General features: G+C 39.3%; 1 protein-coding gene across 4 annotated transcripts in view; it reads left to right on the top strand.

The window, feature by feature from the left end:
- ITPR2 (inositol 1,4,5-trisphosphate receptor type 2) overlaps nt 1–21,089 on the top strand; it is a 264,777-nt gene that overhangs the window by 119,753 nt on the left and 123,935 nt on the right. For all 4 annotated transcript variants that reach the window (XM_030477958.1, XM_030477953.1, XM_030477954.1 and 1 more), the window contains 6 exons: nt 216–338; nt 1,898–2,098; nt 6,088–6,339; nt 7,849–7,974; nt 12,960–13,088; nt 13,664–13,784. In XM_030477958.1, coding sequence (XP_030333818.1) covers nt 216–338; nt 1,898–2,098; nt 6,088–6,339; nt 7,849–7,974; nt 12,960–13,088; nt 13,664–13,784 — 952 coding nt within the window. The remainder of the gene's footprint in view (nt 1–215; nt 339–1,897; nt 2,099–6,087; nt 6,340–7,848; nt 7,975–12,959; nt 13,089–13,663; nt 13,785–21,089) is intronic.

Below are 21,089 nucleotides of genomic sequence, written 5' to 3' on the forward strand. Positions count from 1 at the left end.
GGTGCTTTTACCTGTGACTCCCTATGGTCAAGTCAATTCAGAGTAAGGTACAGTCACTAATGGTCTCTGAAGAAAACTACACCAGTTTCTTTTGCCAAAGGGGTAATTCCTGTCCTTTAAAGGCCCAGGAAAATTGGTTTGTTCCTGTCTGAATTCACCTTAACAAGTATGTTTAGGTACGCCCATCTGATTTCGTTTGTCTTTTCTCTTTGCAGAGCGATGAAAAGATGAATGAAGTTATGAATCTAGCCCACACCTTTCTTCAGAATTTCTGTCGAGGAAATCCTCAAAATCAAGTTCTCCTCCACAAAAATCTCAACTTGTTCTTAACTCCAGGGGTAAGTTTTTCATTTTTAGGAGAATATTATAACTAGAAGTAAATTCAGACTTGCTGAAAAATGACAGTGCTAAGTAAATAATTTCATTAGATTATGCCCTCTTGGCCTTCTCTTCTCTGTCCTTGCTTTCTCTCCCTTATTGTTGCTCTTTATGTGATTGTTTTTAACGTTGTCATTTTAAACGTGTAAACCAATATTATCTGTGGGGTGTACTGGAAGTATCTATGAACATGTGCCACATCATCACATCATGTAGCTTGACTCTGATCTTATTCACCCTAACTGACTCACAGTCAAGGTAGTAGATGCTGTGATGATACTGTCATGAAGCGTGCGTGACAGCTGAATCAGACCCATAGGGTTTTGATGATGATGCTTCCATTTGAGGCAACTAGTCTAAAATTTGATCTTCTATGAAATCGTTGTCTTTATTGTATATCTCTTTGTCACAGTCCCTTTATGTAGATATGTATGTGTGTGTTCACAGATATAGTCATATAGAATGACACCTTGCCCAATGGCAGATCTACTGAGCAAAACATGCTTTTATTTGAAAGAGTGTATTAGGGTTGTAGACTCTAGGTCTGCATACATTAGGAAGCATTTGTTCTGTTAATTTTTATTTACGCTTTTTTTTTGTGAAGTTAGTGGAAGGTACTGAGATGACCACAGTGGGGATTAATGCCCAGATTCCATCCTGTCCAACACTGATGCTTAACTTGAGTGCCAAGTATAGAGCCTGGTTGCACTTGCATTTCTGTTCTTTTGAAATTGATCTTCTGATCATCCCAGTTATGGTGCTTTTGTTCACATTGTGGAGCAAACTGGGTGTGGATTCCTTTCAGATGACACTAAACAGAAAGGTGTATTCTAGGAGCACACCAGACCCTCATATGCTTTAGTACAAGGGACCAAACTAGAACAACTTTGAAGCAAAACTCCCAAGAATATATAAAGTCTGGATGCTGGGTTCCCAGCAGCAAACCTTCTTGCTACAGATCTGTTTCTCTTGTACTATGCTACTCATCCATAGATACAGCCTTAGGTTCCCTCTGTAGTTAATGTGGAAAGAGATGTTCTTTCAGAGTGATCAGACTGCACGTGCAATGATTTGCCTGCTGGAAATGCCTGCCTCTGTCAACCACAGAGGGAGCTGGAGGTAGCTAATCACCTTTCTTGGTTGCCTCAATGCGAAGTTTGATGATGAGTGGCATGAATGTGGTCTCAGATGTCTGGCATACTAAAGTCCCTACAAAGTGCTCTAGCAGCATTGTGTGTGTATATGCATGTCTTCGCCTTCCACATGGGCACAAATTAGGGCACACAAAGGTCCATCCACTTTAGGACCATTTTATACTCATAAGAAAGTGTGGCGAAATTCCATCATAAATGAAAGCTAGGCCATAAGATCACTGCTTAATCTCTGGGCTGGTGCACATTGGGCTTTTGCATTTTCTCTTTACCAATGTGCCTTTCTCTAGTGTAGAGTCCTGTGAATCTTTCAATCTCCAAGCAAATCTGCTCTTCTTATAAGGCTGTTTTGATTTTAATCCATTTAGCTCCTGGAAGCTGAAACCATGCGGCACATCTTCATGAATAATTACCTTTTGTGTAATGAAATTAGTGAAAGAGTGGTGCAGCACTTTGTACACTGCATAGAGACCCACGGCCGCCATGTGGAGTACTTGCGTTTCCTGCAGACCATTGTGAAAGCAGATGGCAAATATGTGAAAAAATGCCAGGACATGGTAATGACAGAGGTAAGTGAAGGGTTCATACGTTAATCACTGGTGGATGTCTTTTTAACACACTAGTATTTTGAGGCTGCTTTTTCTGCTCTTGATACCAATGGGATATAATGGCATCATCGCTTTAGAATTTTAAATGGTATCACAAATAATGAATATTTTAGCAGACATTTTTTGGAGCTTAATCTAATTTTGTAAGGCCATCTGTATAACTACTAGAAAGAAAACATGAGTGTTAGCATGGTGATACAGAGATGTCTATTTGTAGATGATGTAGCATGGAAATCTCAGAGTTACATAAACCTTCATTTTCCTGTACTGTAATTTAAGATCCCATTTATGCACCAAACTTGCCATATTGTGGCATGGTTTTGCCATACAAGAGGCTCTTACCTCTATGGATTTGTCTAAATAGTGTCGCAGACCAATTTTTTTAGCATGTAACCATGTAATAATTCTAGGTACTAGATTCTGCTTTTGTTTCTTTTGTTCTAGAGCATTTCAGTGAGGGTCAGTAGCTAGTTAAAGCTTAGCTAGACTCAGAGCCTGACCCAGTAAGTTCCACAGAGTGGTTTGTGGACAAATCTCCATGCCAATAAAGCTACTAGGAAAATACTTATTTGATTTCTTTTCAATTTGGATTTGATATATAGCGTGCATGATAAATGAAGTCTTCAACTTGCAGACACTCGTGCGTTTAATTATGTTAGCAGTTCAATGAGACTAATAAGTGGTAAAATTGAATATGGTGAAAAGTCCAGGTAGGATCAGAGTCCAGGGAACACTTTTCTTTACTTTTTGTTTGTTTGCTTGGGTTTTTTTTGTGTTTCTTCACAAAGGAAACAGAGATAAGCTCTAGTTGTGGCAGGCACAAACCCAAACTCTGCTGAAATTTTGTTCCACAGCAACAAAGAGGAAAAACTTCTAATTAAGAAAATAAATCTTCAGCTTACATGGGTAACCTTTAATGTAATCTGCCTCAACCTTTTCAATTTGACTGAAGTGTTTTAACATGTAATATCAATTACAAGTCTTTGATTTACATAATTCAAACAGTTCTTGTGCCTTTGTGCTTTTAGACTTTTCCCCTTCCACCACAGCTTCTTGTAGGTTTTTACTTTCTCATCAAGCAAAATTTTTAGATTTTTCTCAATTTCAATACGTTTTGTTACTGACCTCTAATAGCACAAAGATAAATTGTTATAATACATTTCCAAGCTAACTGCATGATGAAAATTGAAATGAACTTGGATGTGGCATTTACATCCTGAGCTCTGCAGGAATGTGCTGGGGGGAGGGAGCACCCCTATTTTGATGGATGAGGGTAAGATGGTCATCTGCTTTAAAAAAATGTAGGAAATTACAGGTAATTATGATCTGTTAGAAAAGGGTGCTAACAGGGAAATTTGAATGGCTCTTAAACAGAAATCCAACATAAAGGGGACAATGCAGCCAAATGGTCGGAACTTGACATGTACTTAGGACAGTTTCTCAGTAGACAGCTGAGATGTACTTTGTGACCTTAAACAAGTGGTGTAACTTCTTTTGTGCCGCCAGATGTAACATTTAAACAATTTACCCCAAGACAAGACAGTGTATGAGCATAAAACATGCCTCAATTACTCGTGTGTTTTCTTTTACCCACAGGAAGTATATTGTAGGTTATTCCTGTTTACTGGGAGTAAGGGATAAACTGATCATATTTACATGTTTTAGAAAGTGCATACAGACGAAGGATCACCATTGCCAAAGAGCACTTTCATAAAATACGTTGAACATTTCCAATTGGCTTATTCACTTGTTCTGATATCCTTGGTCCCCATGTCTGTAGAGTGCTAATAATGATGTTTACCAACCTGAAAGGTTCCTCAGGGCATTTTTTCTCATTACAAGCATGCTTTGAGGTTCCTGGAAGAACACTGCCTACCAGTGCAAACATTATTACAAAAGGGAAAGCAAAATTTACTTTTGAACCAGATCAATGTGGCAGCAGAGTTTTCTATTATCTATATATTCTGGAGAGATACATTGCCGAGCATCAACAGCTGCTCCAACACTGACCAACCTTCATTATACTTCCATACAGGTCTTGTTGAAAATACACGTTAGTGGAAGAAAATGCTGCTGGTTTTTTGGGTTGTTGTGGTTTTGTTGTTTTTTTTCTCTCCCTATCACTGAGCTCATGATGCTCAGTGAGAACTTTGGCTGACATTGGATATTTCTCTTACTTTTGTGCTTTTAAAGGGGCATTGTTTTCTCTGCTTGGGTCAATGTTTGGATACCCTTTGTAAATCACATTTAAAAGTGAATAACTTGGGGAAAGGGGATGACAACATCTTCTATGCTTGCATTTATGATGATTACCTTGTCCCCCTTAGCTTTTCCTGTACTGATGCAACATCATCTGCTTCAGTTTGTAGTTCCTCAAAGTCAGCATGTAGCAAGCATGCCATGCAGGATTGTGTTTCATATTCACTCTCTTCTGGTATTTCTTCCTCATACATCAGTGATAAGTACATGAGAAGATGAGGGGTCAGTTTGACTTGATATGTTAAAATATTTTTTTTTGCCGTTGAGTGCAATGAGATCAATGGTATATGGGTCCTTGTGCTGTCTCCTTCCCCTTTCCCATGCATTTGTCCCTTTAAAACCCAGTTTTCTGTACTGTGGATTGTCCAGAAAATGCCTATTTCGAAAAGTCAGAAACGTTTTAGAAACCTAAATATAAATGAGAAATAGGAATTGCAGGAAAGACTGAATTCACAATTCACTCCAATTGTCAATGTCAAAATGTTCAAGAAACAGGGAGAACCTAATCAGAGCTGTTGTACATTCAAAATCTGAAATGTTGAAACCCTGGAATATGTAGTGAAATGTTTCTTGACTTTTCATTGTGGGAGACTAATTTTCATTCCTGCTCTTGCTGCTTTCCCATTTCCACCAGCCTTTATTTCTACCCTTGAATTCAGTAGGCTAGGATTTCATGTCACATATAGACTTGGATATGTCAAGGGCCTTACTCACAAAATATGTACGGCTGTTTGTGCTGCCAAGGTGTATTCTTTACTAGGAAGGGTTTATGGGAGCTTATTTTCACCCACATTGAGAGTGCATTATGCTTAAAAGGAAAGTGATAGAGAGAAGACAGCACTAGTTTCCTGTCCCAGCTCCACTCCAGCTCACAGAGCAGCGCTGGCAGTAGGTATATTCAGTTTATGGGTGGTTCAGAACAGGGTTAGAGCAGAACTTCTCTGTGAGATCTGCTGAGATGAGCTGCCAGCATCCACCTCCACTCTGGATCCTCTTGAGATCAGCAAGACACTTGTAGCAAAATCAAATATTGATCACATACACCAGTTTTCTGTTAAATGAAAGTGCTGGCATGACACTGACAATGTCAGAACCCATCTGCCAAATTTGCATAGGTTGGGAAGAATCATCCTTTGTTTCCCATGCCGAGCAAGGGCACAGAAAAGGCTGGTTAATTTCTGGGTGAGCCACAGGCTTTTTCTGTGAGGTAGCACAGAACATTTAATCTCTCTGCACCTCAAGTCGCTATCTATAGAACAGGGATAATAATGCATCCTGGCCTCACAATAGGAGGTGAGAGTAATTAATTATCTTCAAACAAACATTGAGATAGTAGGAATAATAAGGATGGCATAGTGTCTTAGGTAAACACAGAGCTACATAGAAATTAAACTTCAAATTCACCTTGCATTAGCTCATTCCTTAATGAGTTATTCCAAATTTGCAGTTATGTAGATAAGAGAAGTTTGCTTTGGATATTGTTTTGACATGTGCATTTGGTAAGCCACATCAGAGCAATATTGGGTTATTTTTGTTTTAGCTAGACAGTCTTTCGCACACTTAAAAGTAGAACAAAATAAGAAATCAAGAAAATCATAGAATGATTAAGGTTGGAAAAGACCTTTAAGATCACTGAGTCCAAAATGTCTGCAAGTGCAGGGTGCTTAAAAGTTTGTGATTATCTTTTTCAGCTGATAAATGGCGGTGAAGATGTATTGATATTCTACAATGACAGAGCATCATTTCCAGTCCTACTCCAAATGATGTGTTCAGAGCGAGATCGAGCAGATGAGAGCGGACCCCTAGCATATCACATCACTCTAGTGGAATTGCTAGCGGCTTGTACAGAAGGAAAGAATGTATACACAGAGATCAAGTGCAATTCACTCCTGCCACTAGATGATATAGTGAGAGTAGTGACCCATGATGACTGCATACCTGAGGTAAGATTCATTGAATGAGGAAGCAAACTTATCATTTTTATAAACTCAGAAAATATTTTGTTGTTTATAATATACTGACAGGTTGAATATTTGCACAGGAAACAGGCTTGGAACAGGTGGTGTTTGTTAAGGTGAATAAATGAGGAAGGATAGCCAGTATTTTCTTAAACAGAAAACTCCTTGTCCCTTATGCTTTGATTGTCAGCTTTTTGGGCCAGACATCTTGTTTTGTTGTCCTGGGTTTGTCCAGCCGCTGTCAGAGTTTAATGCCCTGGTAACTTCTGGCTGTAGTGACGAAGACTCAGCCGAGTGGTTTGTCAAGCCAACGTTTTGCCACTGCCTGAATTTGTTGGAAATGATGGGAAACACTCTGGCCATGCTGAAGTCAGTGGGAGTTTTAGGTGAAGTCTCATTTTATTAAGTTCAGTTGCAGTCCAGCAAATGTTTTTATTCACTGTATATTGAGGCCCAATTCTGCAGCTGCTACCGGTCATCCTCACAGTCTTTGCAAGGGGCTTGCTCAGACCCTCTGTGTCAGTCAGACAGATTCCCACAGGCTAGCTGGTGGAAAAATGTGGCTCATATCAACAGAACTGGGGCCTGCAGGAGTAAAGACTCCATGAAAAGTCCCATTGTGATCAACTGATTCTTTTCTTAAAAAGAAAAATGTTTGCTTTGCTCAGAAGTTCCTTCTAACATTACTTTCAGCAGATGCGAATTAATAAAAGCTCAAACAAATTAAACCTAAAAGCCTGACATGGGTTTTCTCCTGACTGCATTAAACCCATGCAACTATCTCCCCTCCTTTGACCATGACATGAAATTTTCAGTGTATCTGTGTATGTTTATATTTAATTCATACATTCCAGGCACTGGATATTCATTTTTATGATGTGTACATGCAGATTTGTAATGCAAGAGAGGAGTGAGACTGCAGTCCTCTGCTAAGCCTTGTGCTGCTATTGCTGCAGTCCCAGCACTGCATAACCTTTCTCTTCCATTTGGATCCGAGTTACACCCATCCTGAATACAAGCGCTGTGTTAGGATTGTGGGAATATAGGGATTGTAGCTCTAACGCTAAAGACATTTTTTTATATGTATTTGCCTGTCACAAGGCATCAGCCGACAGCAATCAACCAGCAAATGCAGGGGTGTCCTGCATTTTGACAGCTTCTGGCTTTGGAGCCAGGCCCTTGCAGTCTTAATATGATTTAAATGTCAGATTTATTATGGGTTTGTTTTGCGGGGGGAAGGTTGTTGTTAGAGTAAGAATGCTCACAAAACCTTTCCATTTTTCTTCATGTGATCTTTCAGTATGTACCCTAATGTATTTGCTGCTGTGCTTCTTATATCTTTAGAACTGAACGTACATATAATTACTGATATTAGTGTTTGTTAGTACTTGAAGGATTACCTTTATTGCTCAGTATTTTTGCAGATAGAAAACATCATGTTAATGGTTTTTACCGTTCCATTTCATATTGTTTGTGTTTTTGCTCTTCCTGCAGGTGAAAATTGCCTATGTTAATTTTGTTAACCACTGTTATGTGGACACTGAAGTAGAAATGAAAGAAATCTATGCCAGTAACCATATTTGGAAATTATTTGAGAACTTCCTTGTTGATATGGCAAGGGTAAGCTTCATGACATGTTAAATATTATGGTACAGTCATGGGTGTCAACTGAACTGGCAATAACTTTTTTTTGTGAAATTCTTTTATTTTATGAACTATTTTTTTTCCAAAGTCGACAGTAGCGTAGGTGTGGGTGTTTTATTTTTGTGGGGTTTTTTTGTTTGGTGGTGGTAGGGTTTTTCTAACAAACAGTCATTTCAATGTTATTTATCATCATTTAATCTGCAAATTACTAGCAGTTTTCTCTTTCTAAAAGGGCATCTTGGAATACATGTTCTTTTCTTTTCCAGAAAAATAAAATGGTTGCATGTACAGGGTTGAGAGTCTGTGTATGTCTTCTGGGAGCATGTGTCACAAGTCATTATGGTGGTGACTTAAAATAAACCCCCCATATCTGTAATCTTGCTTTACTCTGTTAGCACACTGAGGATCAGGGATCAAGAAGTTTTTTGGCTAATGTTCCTTCTTTAATCTCACTTTGGCCTGTTTTTGCCTTTTATTCTACTATCAATACATTCTCACCGCTGATGAGAAAGGCAGGTGTAGAGCTGTGGTCTTTCAGAGTGCTAATTTGTGTATAAACTATAGGCTGCAAGGTGATGGGGCACACTTGGTATTGTAGGCATTCAATTCCTGTGGACCCTAGTGAGCTTCATGGTGTCATTACTTCTTGAATTAAGTTTCAAGTCAGAAGCCGAGTTAAGCTTCCATTCCCTAGTATTTTGGAGGCAGAAAACAAGGGAAATCTTATGACTTCCAGAAGGATAAAATACAATAGTAGAGCCATGAAGGAAAGCTAGTGTGACATAATGATTACAGCTTACATTTCATATCTTTTTATAAGAGGTTAATGCTTCTTGTAAGAACCTAATATTAATGCCAACTAATGGAGTTGCCCTTTCTGCTCAAGAAGTTGAACCACAGGTTTTTGGTGACTGGTAGACTGTATTTGATCCTTGATGCTGGACAGTATTTTGGAGATGTTGTAGAGCATGTTGTCATAGTATATGTCTATCTTTTCCCAGTCCACGGTCCATCACATTTTATAATCCTTAAATTCTCACTCCTTGTGCTCTTCATTTTGTTGAAATAAAGAAAAAAAGGTAAAGGAATCTCAATTCAATCCTGCAGTGGACATTTAGCCCAAAGTAATAGCATGCCACAAAATAATTTCTTTGAAACGGACTAGGAGAAAATACCATGCATTATGGGCAAAAAAGGAATCAGTGCAAAAACTTATGCCGTACGATGGGCACTGGGACCTGTTCATTCTCTATGAAACAGAAATCTTATAAATGGTTGGGGTAAGACAGGAATGTTTGTGCTCTCATTTTTTTGGTGGCAGCTATTTTCAGCAATAATGAGACCTCTACAAACCCTGTTTTCCTGCTGTTTGTCTTGTCTCTGTGGTTGTGTTCTACAGTGAAAGACCTGGACAAACCAAGCTCGTTTGAAAATTAAGATCAGAAATCTCTTTGGAGGGGGATTCTGCTTTTTAACCTTGCTGGTTTTACCCTCAGAAGTATTTTCTCCTGTTTAATTCCCTTTCTGGGTTGCCCTTTCCTGATGTGTCCTGGCCCTGACCCTCCAAACAGACTACTCTCCTTAAGCCCTTGAATGTAACCAATTTTATTTGCCCTTGGGCTAGAAGCAGACATGTAGAAAGAGAGCTCTGTCCACAGTTCCTTTCATGTGCCTGAAGGCAAACTGCACTATGCCTAAACGATGTAGTTGCCCTGATGCTAGTGACCACTAAGCTTGTTTTCATATACCCTTCTCATAAGAGAAATTAGACGCCAGGCCTTCAGAGGTGAAGAGCGAGCGTATTATTAATGCTGGGTTTTGTGTGCGTGTGCTGTTGGCACTGAATGGCAACATGAAGGTTTATTTTCCTCTCCTGCAAAGCCCTGAGGGGAGATGCCTAATTAGTCCTTCTAATTTCTTGGTTAACTGCTGAAAGAACTAAAAGAGCATGTCAGAAGTGCTCTGGCCTGTCATGCTCTTCAGCCAGGTCCCTGTGGGTAGCCATATCTTCCAGGTTATTGAGTATATTTGTTCAGGTTTCGTTTTCTGGGGCCCAGAATGTTATAAATACATCAGCGTTATGTAGCTATCAGGACAGTTAGAATGCTGTCAGCCTCATGAAAGATGTTACAATAGCTTTCAAAGCATTTAGAAAAAGAGCCCTTTGATCCTCTGTGTTCCACTGAGCTAAAAGGGATGCTTTTGCGTGGGGGATGGGGGAAATGCTTTTCTTTTAGCTGCTACAAATGCCTGTCAGTGGGTGAGTTTGTGAGCTTTGAGATTGTTATTAGAGAGCACTAAGGAGAAAGACGGAGAGTGTTATCCTCAGGTTGGATACCTTTCTTTTTTATAAAAAAAAAAAAATAACCATTTTTTTAAAATCTCTTTCTGGATTGAGGAAGGAAATATTTAGTCCCCAACTGTCATGCTTTTTCAACAATGTGATACATTGCAAAGCAGGCATGAGGCAGATTCATGTATAAATTCAGTTTGCCAAAAGCAGTCGCGCTTTCAAAGACACCCTCTTTCTACAGTTTCTGCCAACCTACTTTCTCCCATGTATGACTTAAAGCGTTGCACTAAGCAAAGTGGGTGCTGCTGAAGGAAAGGCTTCCCTTTCCTGTGTGTGGCCCGGTCTGTAAATCAGCAGCTGTAGTCTGAGCAGGATTAAAGCAAGAACCAGGATCTGACAGCTGTAAACTCATCCTGGCTTTCTCTGCAGAATTTTTGAAGTATTATTCATGTGACTTTCAGTCCCAAAGCCTCTTAAGGGTTTTTTTAACACTGCTTTCTCAATCCTCATCTCCATTTCATGCATTTCAGGTTTTTTCTTCCACAGGGAAACATCTTTCAGTCCCCAAAGGGCAGAGGGATAAGAACAAATGAGAGGATTTCCGAATTCCTTCTGTGCTGGGAATTTTTCAGACCGATGCTGGAGCAGTGTGGCATCCCCACATATGGCTCTGATTTTTAGGCAGGCGAAGGGGAAAGCTTAAAAGTGTTTTGGAATTTAGTTTTGGCAATTTCCAAATTCACCGTGCTAGCACTGCATATCTCTCCGTCTTCCCATTGGGATCACAAGCACCGAGCCTCAGAGCTACTGGTTCCAGCCAGAATCGGCATGTAGATTAATTAAAAGCAGAAGAATTTCAAGAGTTTTTTAGTTCTATGATTTTTTGAGGTTTTTTTTTTAAGTCTTGATTATCAACTGAATCTGTTACCTCCATGAGCACTGGGAGTGCTGGTGTTACGCTTTTCACAAAACTGAAGGGCTGAAGAGTTTGCTATTTCAGTTTAGCCACTGTTGCTTCTCTGACCAAAATCTTTCCTTTCCTGGGGTGATAAAAAATGCACTACGTGGGGGCATGACTTGTTTATCTGACACATTTTAGAAAAGCAGACATGCAAAGCTCCTCAAGATGCCTCATTTCTGTAGGTCTCAAGTTATCTTTGGTTCTTCCTCTGCCTACCATCTGACAGTGCTTGTGTGTTATACTCAAAATGCTTTTGTGTTTCTGTATCTTCTCCTGAACATGGGTGCTTTTGGATGTCATGTCAGTAGCCTTCCTTAAAACACTCCTGGTGAAATTGCTGTCTTGTAGTGTCCAAGCGTGACAGTGGCGGTGTGTAATTAGAGAGCATGTTTGCCCTGTGTGAGATTCAGGTGCTGTGGGTTATCTTTCTGCTTCTTTTACCAACTTTTCTCTGTGACTTTAAGCAATTCACTCAGATTCTCTGGACTTCAATTCCCCATCCATAAATTGACATAATGCTAAGTATGAACCACTCAGACTTGTGATTGTGTGTTGAGTGTAATGAGAAGGCTACCCCAGAAGTCTATATACAAAATAAATTCTGCTTTTGCATAGATTCCCTAGAACATTACAGTAGTCTGTGGCTTGCATAGGTGAGAGAACAACTTTGCTTTTCATTTCTTGTTAAACTTGACTAGGATTGCTTATTTAAAGGGTGTTGAAGAGGTAGTAGAGGTAGTATGACCATAGTACTTCTTATTTGTTCAGTCTTGCCTTTCTCACCATGTTTGGCTCTCTGTAGACCCCTTTTAGTGCTGCTTAACCTGACTGCAAAGTCAACACGACTCTATATGGATGTCCACAAATGTTAAAAAGAATAAAAGAAACATTGAAGGATGCTATCCACCCCAGTATGTTTTTCCTTTCTTTAAGCATGACATCCTTATGCAGCAGCAAACTTTTAGTGTAGTACCAAAAGGTGTCTTCAGGAATTTTTTGTACAAATCTTCCCATATCCTCCCACCATTTAATCATCGTTCTGTGCTCCAGAGTTGTCCCAGTACCATCCATTTTCTTCTTTCATTGTTTTTAGTTTCTTTTGTGTTTTCCCCATGTGGCTTTCCTAAGTAATGCTGCCTGTCCTCCAGTTTACAATTCTAAAGGCTGTTAGTATTGACTATGCTATTTCCTTTATTTCCTTCTTTTTTTAACATTTTTTCTGCAAATGAGCTTCACCTTTGCCACCCATTTGTCGTGATTAATTTGTAGAGAGAAGTTAAATGTTACATGAAATCTTTCTAACTTAAGGTGTTTATGTCTCACCTGTCTCTAAGGCCTTTTCCAACCAGCCCACAATGGGAGGAAAAGCCCATTTTCTTCTCAAATCTGTCTAAATGTGTAAGTGGCATGCAGTGTGCTGATTTAGGGGGTTCTTTTTTCATGGCGTGGGAAAGAATAGCCAGCCAACCAGAAAGACCTAGTTCAGAAGAGAAGGGTATTCAAAAGACAATGTGGACCTCTAAGAAGAACGATAACCTATCACAAATACAGCTTGAACTCTAAGATAGTTCTCTCTGACATATTTTTGTATAAAAATCATTTTGCTTCATAGAAGAAAGAAATATTACGCGTGTTATAAAAATTACAAAATAATAAAGCTTGCTTATTTAAAAGAACTAAATCTCGTCATTTCCTCCTTCCCTGTAGGTTTGCAACACAACCACAGATCGTAAACATGCAGACATATCTCTAGAGAAATATGTCACTGAGCCTGTAATGAACATTGTGAGTGGCTTCTTCAATTCGCCGTTTTCAGATAACAGCACCAGCCTCCAGGTAGGAAAAGAGACACAGATAAAGATCTAATTCAGACCGTTAAGGAGATATGATCTGCTATCCAGATAGGAATGCTGTATCTTTACATCCTCCTTTAATTTCTGTAGCAACTCAATTCCTCTTTAAAATGCTTACTCTTTATTTTTCTCACTTGCAGTTCTGAACCAGTAGACAGCTCAATATGGTCAGATTTATTCCAGGCTCTTGTGAATTCATTGGAGAGGGGTATCCTTGCAGAATAATGGTCTATCTTTGTATGACAAAAATGTAATGTCCTACGACAAAAGGGACACATACCTGAGAACTGGGAAGACTCCTCCATCCTTCTGCTCTGTACTGTGTTTGCTTGGTATCAGTGGCAGTTTCAGGAAAAATTGCATGATTTGGCCTTTTTAGAGGTGCAGCATTGATTTCTGTTCCCTTCAGTCCTAAAGAGCAAAGAGAATTTAATGGAATTGTAACTTGAGTCTGCAAGCTAAAAACGCCTTGCATGTGGTTTACGTTGCATCAGACCCAAGGGCAGTTGTGAGGAGATTCTAAAGGGTAAAACTCCATGTTTACCTTTTTGTTTTCAGACACACCAGCCTGTTTTTATTCAGCTGCTGCAGTCTGCTTTCAGAATTTACAACTGTACCTGGCCAAACCCAATGCAGAAAGCCTCAGTGGAGTCATGTATCAAGACTTTGGCTGAAGTAGGTAGGTGCCAGGTTTTACTTTCATTATTGTTCTCTGTATTTTAGGATCAGACTTACTTGAGGTTGAACAGGTTTTAATTTGACTGAAAGTTAATTTGACAGCAGTGATTTCAGAAATCCTACTTTCTGAGGCTTAATTCTTCCTCCTTTTATAACACATTCAAATCTTTCCTATCAAATAGGGTTGTTAAGTGAAACCCATACATCAGAGAGATGAGTTCAATAAGTGAGCGATGGTTGAACTTCACCTCTAGCAAGTTACAATATTAGACCACAACGTAAGGTGTGAAAAAACCTGAGCGTTTCTAGTCATGCTGGGCTACATTTGCACAGGCTATTGTACGCAGTGATGCATAGCAATCATGCATTGGAGAACACCCATCATTTTTCCCCTCGGTTCCTGGGAGATGCATTCATTATTGTCAGTCACAGTCCTGGGCTTAATCAGGTTTTGTCCTATCAGGGAGTTGGGGATGGAAACCACAACTGTGCAACTCCATAGCTTCTCCACTTACTCCTCACCATCAGGTCCACGCATTTACTGCTGTTACACAGCCAGCCTTGTCAGGGGAGTATTGCCTTGCACTGGCACCAAGACTAGATATGGTCCTCAGGGCAGCTTATAAATTACATGCTTCCAAATAAATTCAAATACCATGTTAGAGTGGAAGATTTAAGACTTCTTATCCTAAAATAAAAAAGATTGTTTACCAGTACACAGCTAAGACTGACAAAAGTTCATTCTTAAATGAAATTTCTGTGAATGCAATTTAAGTGTCTTCTGCCATGACAGAAAAAAGTATTATTCAATATAGTTCCTAAAAGTAAGTGATTCTGATTACTTGTAGAATAAGGTTCTGCTCAATGTGAATGAAAACTGGGTAGAGGCAGAGCTATATAGAAACTGGCTAAATTCTATTGTTGATGCAATTGCAATTTTTAAAAAGTTTTGATGAATAATAATAAAACAATATGAGAGGGTCCTTTAACTACTTGCAGCATCTGTGGCATTGTAACAGTCAACTCAAAATTTAGATTTTGGAATAGCTTTACAGGAGTATCATTTAATAGTTTAGCGAAAATATCTTATTAACTTCTTCAGTGAATAAGTGGTTACCTAAAAACTTAGCAACCTTCAATTGTTTTGTTTGTTGTGCGAATGATTTAATTATGGATCCATCTAGCCAGAGAACTTTGGAAGCTGAAGACATCTTCTTTCCTTTATGCTACAGTTACTACAGTCTCAAATAAAGCTCTATCCCTACAAATCCTTGTTTGTATGTTCAACACTTACATTCCTGCTCTTCTCTGGCAGTTCTAGAAAGAGTCATCAATAAATTATTTTCTTTGGGAGTTTGGGGAAAATGGGAAGAAGTAGGGCAAATGAGAGTATTTTGGAGACTGAGCATGCCCTGTTTCTCCTTTTAGACAGTTTGGAGTCTTCCATTTCTGTAGAGCTACACCTAAAATCAAATGCTAGCTCGGAGAGGTCGCTGTGTTATCTCACTGAGATGAGGGTATTTGGAGACACCTGAGCATAGTGCTGAGACAGCCAAGCTGAACTTGTCCCCACAGCAGCCTCATGTGGAAAGCATGGGCCACTTTAAAGGGCTGGCAGATCCAGCTTCTTGGCCAGATGCACCAGCATGTGAAAGGGCTGGTGGTCTTTGGTAGGCATCTTCTGTGTGCCTCTTGTTCCTGAGGGAGCCAAGGGGAAAACCCCAATGCAAGGCATAGCTGATGTCTGGAATTTTCTTCAGGTATGTGACTTTGTTCCCTATTTGGTGAATTTAATTTCTACCTCCTCTTTAGCCTTTTCTTTCATTCCTTTTTCTCTTTTAGGGAGACGGTTTACAGTTGGTGGGATTTTTGTTTTTATAAGTATGCTTTTGTGCTGTTCTATGGGCCCAGCCTTCTTGCTATTGTGCCTTCCTACCTATGAGACCCCCGCCATGCCTTGGGCATTCTCAGGCATGGCAGAGTGGAGCTGAGCTGCCAGTGAAGGGCATCACCCCAAGTCCTCCTCTGGGACTTGCCTGCAGTGGCATCAGGGCAGGGAAGCTCAGCATCACCTGGGGTGCCATGGGCTGGCATGTGTTAGCATGCACATGGTTGACTTCCTTGTCCATATCATAGTAACTGCTTAAGGATTCATCACTGATATCAGTATCAAGCATGGTGAAATTGTATTATGTTGTGTTAGCAAATTGCCTTGCAGTTTTACTTAGTGCGTTATTTTGGCAGTGCAGAAAGGGAGTATAAGGGAAGGGTTGAGGGGGATTTCCACAAAGAGCAAGTCAGCTGGAGACGACGTGGAAGCAGAGTTTTTAACACACACCCCTGTGCAGAGGTTTGGCTGGCTAGTGGAAATGTTAACCACCAGTGACGCTCAGTATTTTCAGGCATGGTGCCAAACGTGTCTTGCCTGGGCTAATTGAGTAGGCCTGCTCTGCTCTGCTGAAAGCTTTGGAAAACCTGCCCCACCTTGGGTATACCAGAGGCTTTTAAAATCAAGGCCCTTTTGTGATTACAGAGCATGCCCTGTGCCTTTCTCTTTGGGGTGTTTCTCTTTGAGAAGACAGAGGTTTCTTCCATAATACAAACAGGGCAGCCTTTTTTTTGCATCTTTTGCTGGCTGTTTGTGTGGACTAGGTTTCGATTTTGGCTAGGCATCCGTAAGCACCCTTCTACCTTTTTTGTTTTTATTTTTTTTTTTCATTTGAGAATCTGACAGCTTTAATGTTTCACAGCAGGGTTTAAAACAAACCTCTAGAAAGATTTTGCCTGTATCAGAGAGAGAGAGTATTGGACAGATTTACAGCAGGAACCAAAGACTTTTGATGGAAAATGTAGTATAAAGTTAAAAGAACAAATATGATTTTTGTGTGTGTGTGTGTGTGTGTGTGTATTGTAGCCCTGGATTTAGAAATGAATTTCAGGAAGAACAAAGATCATACAGAGATTTCCCCAGATACCAAAGATCCCTGTAATAATATACTTTTAAAAGACCCATTTCAGAGCAAGTTTAAGCACCATACATTCTGCTCAGTACTTACTAGTTTGTTGCTGGCAGGTGGATGTAAGTATTTCCTCAAGAGTGTAAGATCATTACATCTGTCTTCTTTTGAGCAATGTAAGAATGTGCATGACCTTCCAGGTCAACAAAAGGATATGTTACAGAAGCTAATTTCTTATAACCCTGGTACTTCAACTCCATTTGACCACTAGGGAAAAACCGCATAAGCCTTTCAAGCTTCACTTGCTGCTTTGTCTCGAGGCAGTTGTCTGCCTCCAGTTCAGCAACAAGCGTAGAGGCTTGCTTCTCTTCAGCAGACTCCTCTGTGGCTCCAAGAGATTTGGAACACACAGATACCAAATGCATCAGGTTTTTATTGCCCAGTAAACATTTGGCTACCTGGCTGAATAGAAACACTTACAAAATAATATATGTATATTAATGTGTCTTGTTCATATAGATTTCTGAAGCAGATTATCACAGTAATGAAAACAAACACATTATGCATATGTCACTTTTGCTTTTTATCTATTATTACGTAGAACTGAGCTTTTGCTTGAAAAGATAGTCCAAAAAATGAGTGATCCAAACAGCTTCCATCTCACTGGTCAAATAGCTACAAATTAAAAATGTTTAAAAGGTTTCCTGATTTTTGTGAAAGCAGAGGAACTAAGACATCTAACAGTTCAATTTATTTCAAATTAATTCATTATCAAAGGATTTTCAATTCCCACATTTTATAGTCTTTCCAAGATTGAGAAGGGGGGAGGCCAGTCTCAAAATTTGCATCTTAAACCTTAAACCATGTATTGTCTTTACATATGGTAAAATTGGGGAATATCACCTGTCCTCACAACTAAAGATCTGGATCATTATCTTCAGTTGTATCGGAGCACTGTCTTTCTCCCAGGACTGATCAGTCCTTCAGGACCATGCAAAGAACTATCTTTGCTTCTTAATTAAGTGGTGATTCTTGTATCTCCACCCCCGAGCATCAGTTTTCTGTCACAAGGGCAAATCTCATTGTATTATACTCTTATTTCTGTAGTATCCATTAGCTTTCACCCTTATTTTTTTGCAAATTGCATCTTCCTTCTGGTACTCTGCGTGCATCCCAAGGATGTAGTATGTGTATGGCTGTGCTGTTGCCACCAATAACGAAATAATTGGAATTTCCCAGATGAGTCAACAGTGGCAGATAGGAACCTGCATTTTGTTAGACTATTTCTCTTGGCAGACCCTTTAAAAAAATCTGTTGGGAATCCAAATTACGTTAGTCATTATCAGATTATACTCTAGGGTGCTGTGTGGGAGAAGCAAAAGGAGAATCCTTGCTTCCGTCCTACAAAATTGGAGGCGATTCCTGTAAGACTGCTATTTCATACATTCAAAACTGGAACGAGTACAAAGGAAGTACTACTGTGATGGTTGGGGAAAGGAGAACTGTTATTACAAGAAGAGACCAAAGCCCCATGTGTTTCACCTAGCAAAAGAAAGGCCTGTGTTGTTGCCCTTTAAAATTTTTTAGAAAGATAAATAATCGCAAAGGAGAGACATTTAAACTATGGGACAGAGACCCAAGAACAACTAGACATAAATTATGCTAGGTTGCAAATAATCTAAGTCAATTTAGATTATAAATCAAGGTTTGGAACCAACTTTGGAAGAATGTCATTGGTCAACAGGCCAAGAGCAAGTGAAGGGAGGAGGGACAGCAGAAAAGCTAGCTTCACTTTAAATGGGATGCAATACAGTTTTTTCAAAAGCTATTAAAGAACTTGTATTGTCTGTAGCAGACAGCAGATGGTCTGAAGGAGTAGTGAAGTCCTTTCTAGTTGAGTATTTATGCCCCACTTTCAGCTCACCAATACCCCTTTTTACAGAATCCAAAAAACTCTCCTGTGGTGTTTCCTGACCATGCTTTTATGTCCTCTAAAGCCCCTTTATTTTCCCTGACAAATTACAAACAGGAAACATTAAACATAAAATCTAGGTTACATTTTACTGCTTCTTTGGAATTATTGTGCATATTTTAATATCCATATAGACGAACTTTCCTATAACAATTTTTTTCAGTCCTGAAAATGCTTTATTTCACTTCCAATTTGAGTTTTAAAATCTTTTTTTCCATTTTATAAAAAGCTAGACCTTCATTTTCAATTTTTAGTTCAAATAAAATAATTATCCTGTTGTTACTTTTTTGACAGCAAGAATACATTTCAGATGAAGCACATATTTTATTCTATTTTAACTGTTTGTGTTTCCCTAATTGCAAGAAAAATTCAATGATGATCTTTTTACAGACTGATAAATATTTTAGCGTAGATTTTCTATTGGGGAAAAAACATCCAAGTGAAGGGTACAAGATTGGCAGGCTTGTGTCTGTCTACACAAAGCTTTTATTTCCATTAAAAAGTCTTGCTGTTGCTAGCATTAGTGTCTCTCCATCCAAATGCATTTGCTAAGCAGTCAGTAAATGATTAAGGAGCTGGAGGGACTGATTTATGGAACAAAATTAATTGAACTAAATATGCATCGCTCCATTAAGTGGCAACTGGGAAGTGTGGGAGAAGATGATATAGCTGTCTGCAACTACCAGAGGGGTGTAAACAAGGAGACTAAAAGCTTCACAGCCAGGTACAGCTGTGGGTTTCTCATGACCCACACTGCCTGTCACATGTCTCCTTGAGGTGCTCTCAGGAGTGAAATGACTGCATGTCCCCCAGAAAACCTGCACCAGGGGCATTTTAGGGTAGTGCAAAGTGTACTAAATAGCTGTGAAGCCGCTAAATACTGTTGTATGTTGTATATCCTACAAAAGCTATTGGAAAGAAATTTTAAATTAGGCAGCACTAGGTGGGAATATCAAGGAGAATGGCGAGCTTCCTTATGGGAAGATAGATTACTCTGAAGAACGAGCTTCAAAGAAAAACTACAGGTGATAGCTGGTTCCTGGAAAGCCTTAGCATTAGGACTATTAGTATTACTAGTGTCAGAGGAAGTGTGATTTCCTGGGAAATCCTTTGCATGATGAACTCTCAATCTGCTGCTCACAATGATGCCATCAGCAGTAGCCACAGTTGAGCCAATAGAAGCAAGCAAACGGTACCCATGGAAATGGTAAGCAAGGCAGTGCAGCAAATTCAGCCAGGTCACAGTGAAATATTCTGCTCTGTGCTGGGTGGTTGTGTGTGTATCCAGTGCATCAGCAGTAGTTCTCTTCACAGAAGCACAGAAATTGGAAGCAAAAGGACCTACTTCAGGAATGCTTGCTGAATCACTGCCACTATACTGCTGACCCAAGTCTTAGGATCGATTTAGTATCACAGAATCATAGAATGGTTTGGGTTGGAAGGGACCTTAGAGATACATGCAAGTAATTAAACAGAATACATCTCAGCCTGTTTCAGCTCTTCTGTTAGCTGTTGGACTATGCTCTGGGGACTTCAGTGGAGTCTAGCTCACTCATAGAGACTGCTTTGATTTTTAGCTACTTGATTCTCAACATTAATGTTGCCAATTTCTTTTGAGTCCCCATCTCAGAGTACATTTTCATAGTTTAAACAATAAAAGAGAGGAAAGATGCTGATGCACCTTCCTGCTTGATACCTATGGTACTAGTTTACATTGTAAAAAAAGACATGTAGCTTGCTTTTTCCCAAAGTTCACTAGTCAGATGAAAGAGAGAATTTTACCCCCTCCTGGCTCCTTTGTCTACCAGCTTTAACACTACTTTGCAAGTTTGTGTGTTGTCCAAAAGTATTTCTAAGTGGAACAAAAATAAACATACTTTTAAATATTTTATGTTCATACTTTAAGGGAGATTGACACATTTTGAAGTTGAAAGCAACTGAGAACACCTAAATTAAAAATAAATATTTATGTTCACATTTGTTCATCAGCTTTCCAAAATGTAAAAATATGTTTCATGTTGTTTTAAATAATGAAATGTGAAACAAATGAAAGATAAACTTTCTACAAGCTGCAAAGAAATAAGAAGACAAAGGCTTTGTTTATAGCTTAGACTTCAACAGTGCCCTTTGACAACCAATACAAATCTTAATTACAAATGGAATTATACATATAAGAACTGTTCAAAGCAAAGGAGTAATTTTTTTTTTCCTCTTTTGTCTGTCTTTGTGATAGTTTTAATTAGCTGCAACTCTTTGAACAATCATAGTCCTTGACTGCTCCTCAGACACTGATGGAAGTTGTTAACTTCAAATGGCATCTATAGGGCTGCAGAAATCTGGGTTTTCCTCTGAACAGCATGCTCCCCATTGCTAACTC

The sequence above is a fragment of the Strigops habroptila genome, chromosome 3, assembly GCF_004027225.2.
Source record: "Strigops habroptila isolate Jane chromosome 3, bStrHab1.2.pri, whole genome shotgun sequence".
Lineage (NCBI taxonomy): Eukaryota > Metazoa > Chordata > Aves > Psittaciformes > Psittacidae > Strigops > Strigops habroptila.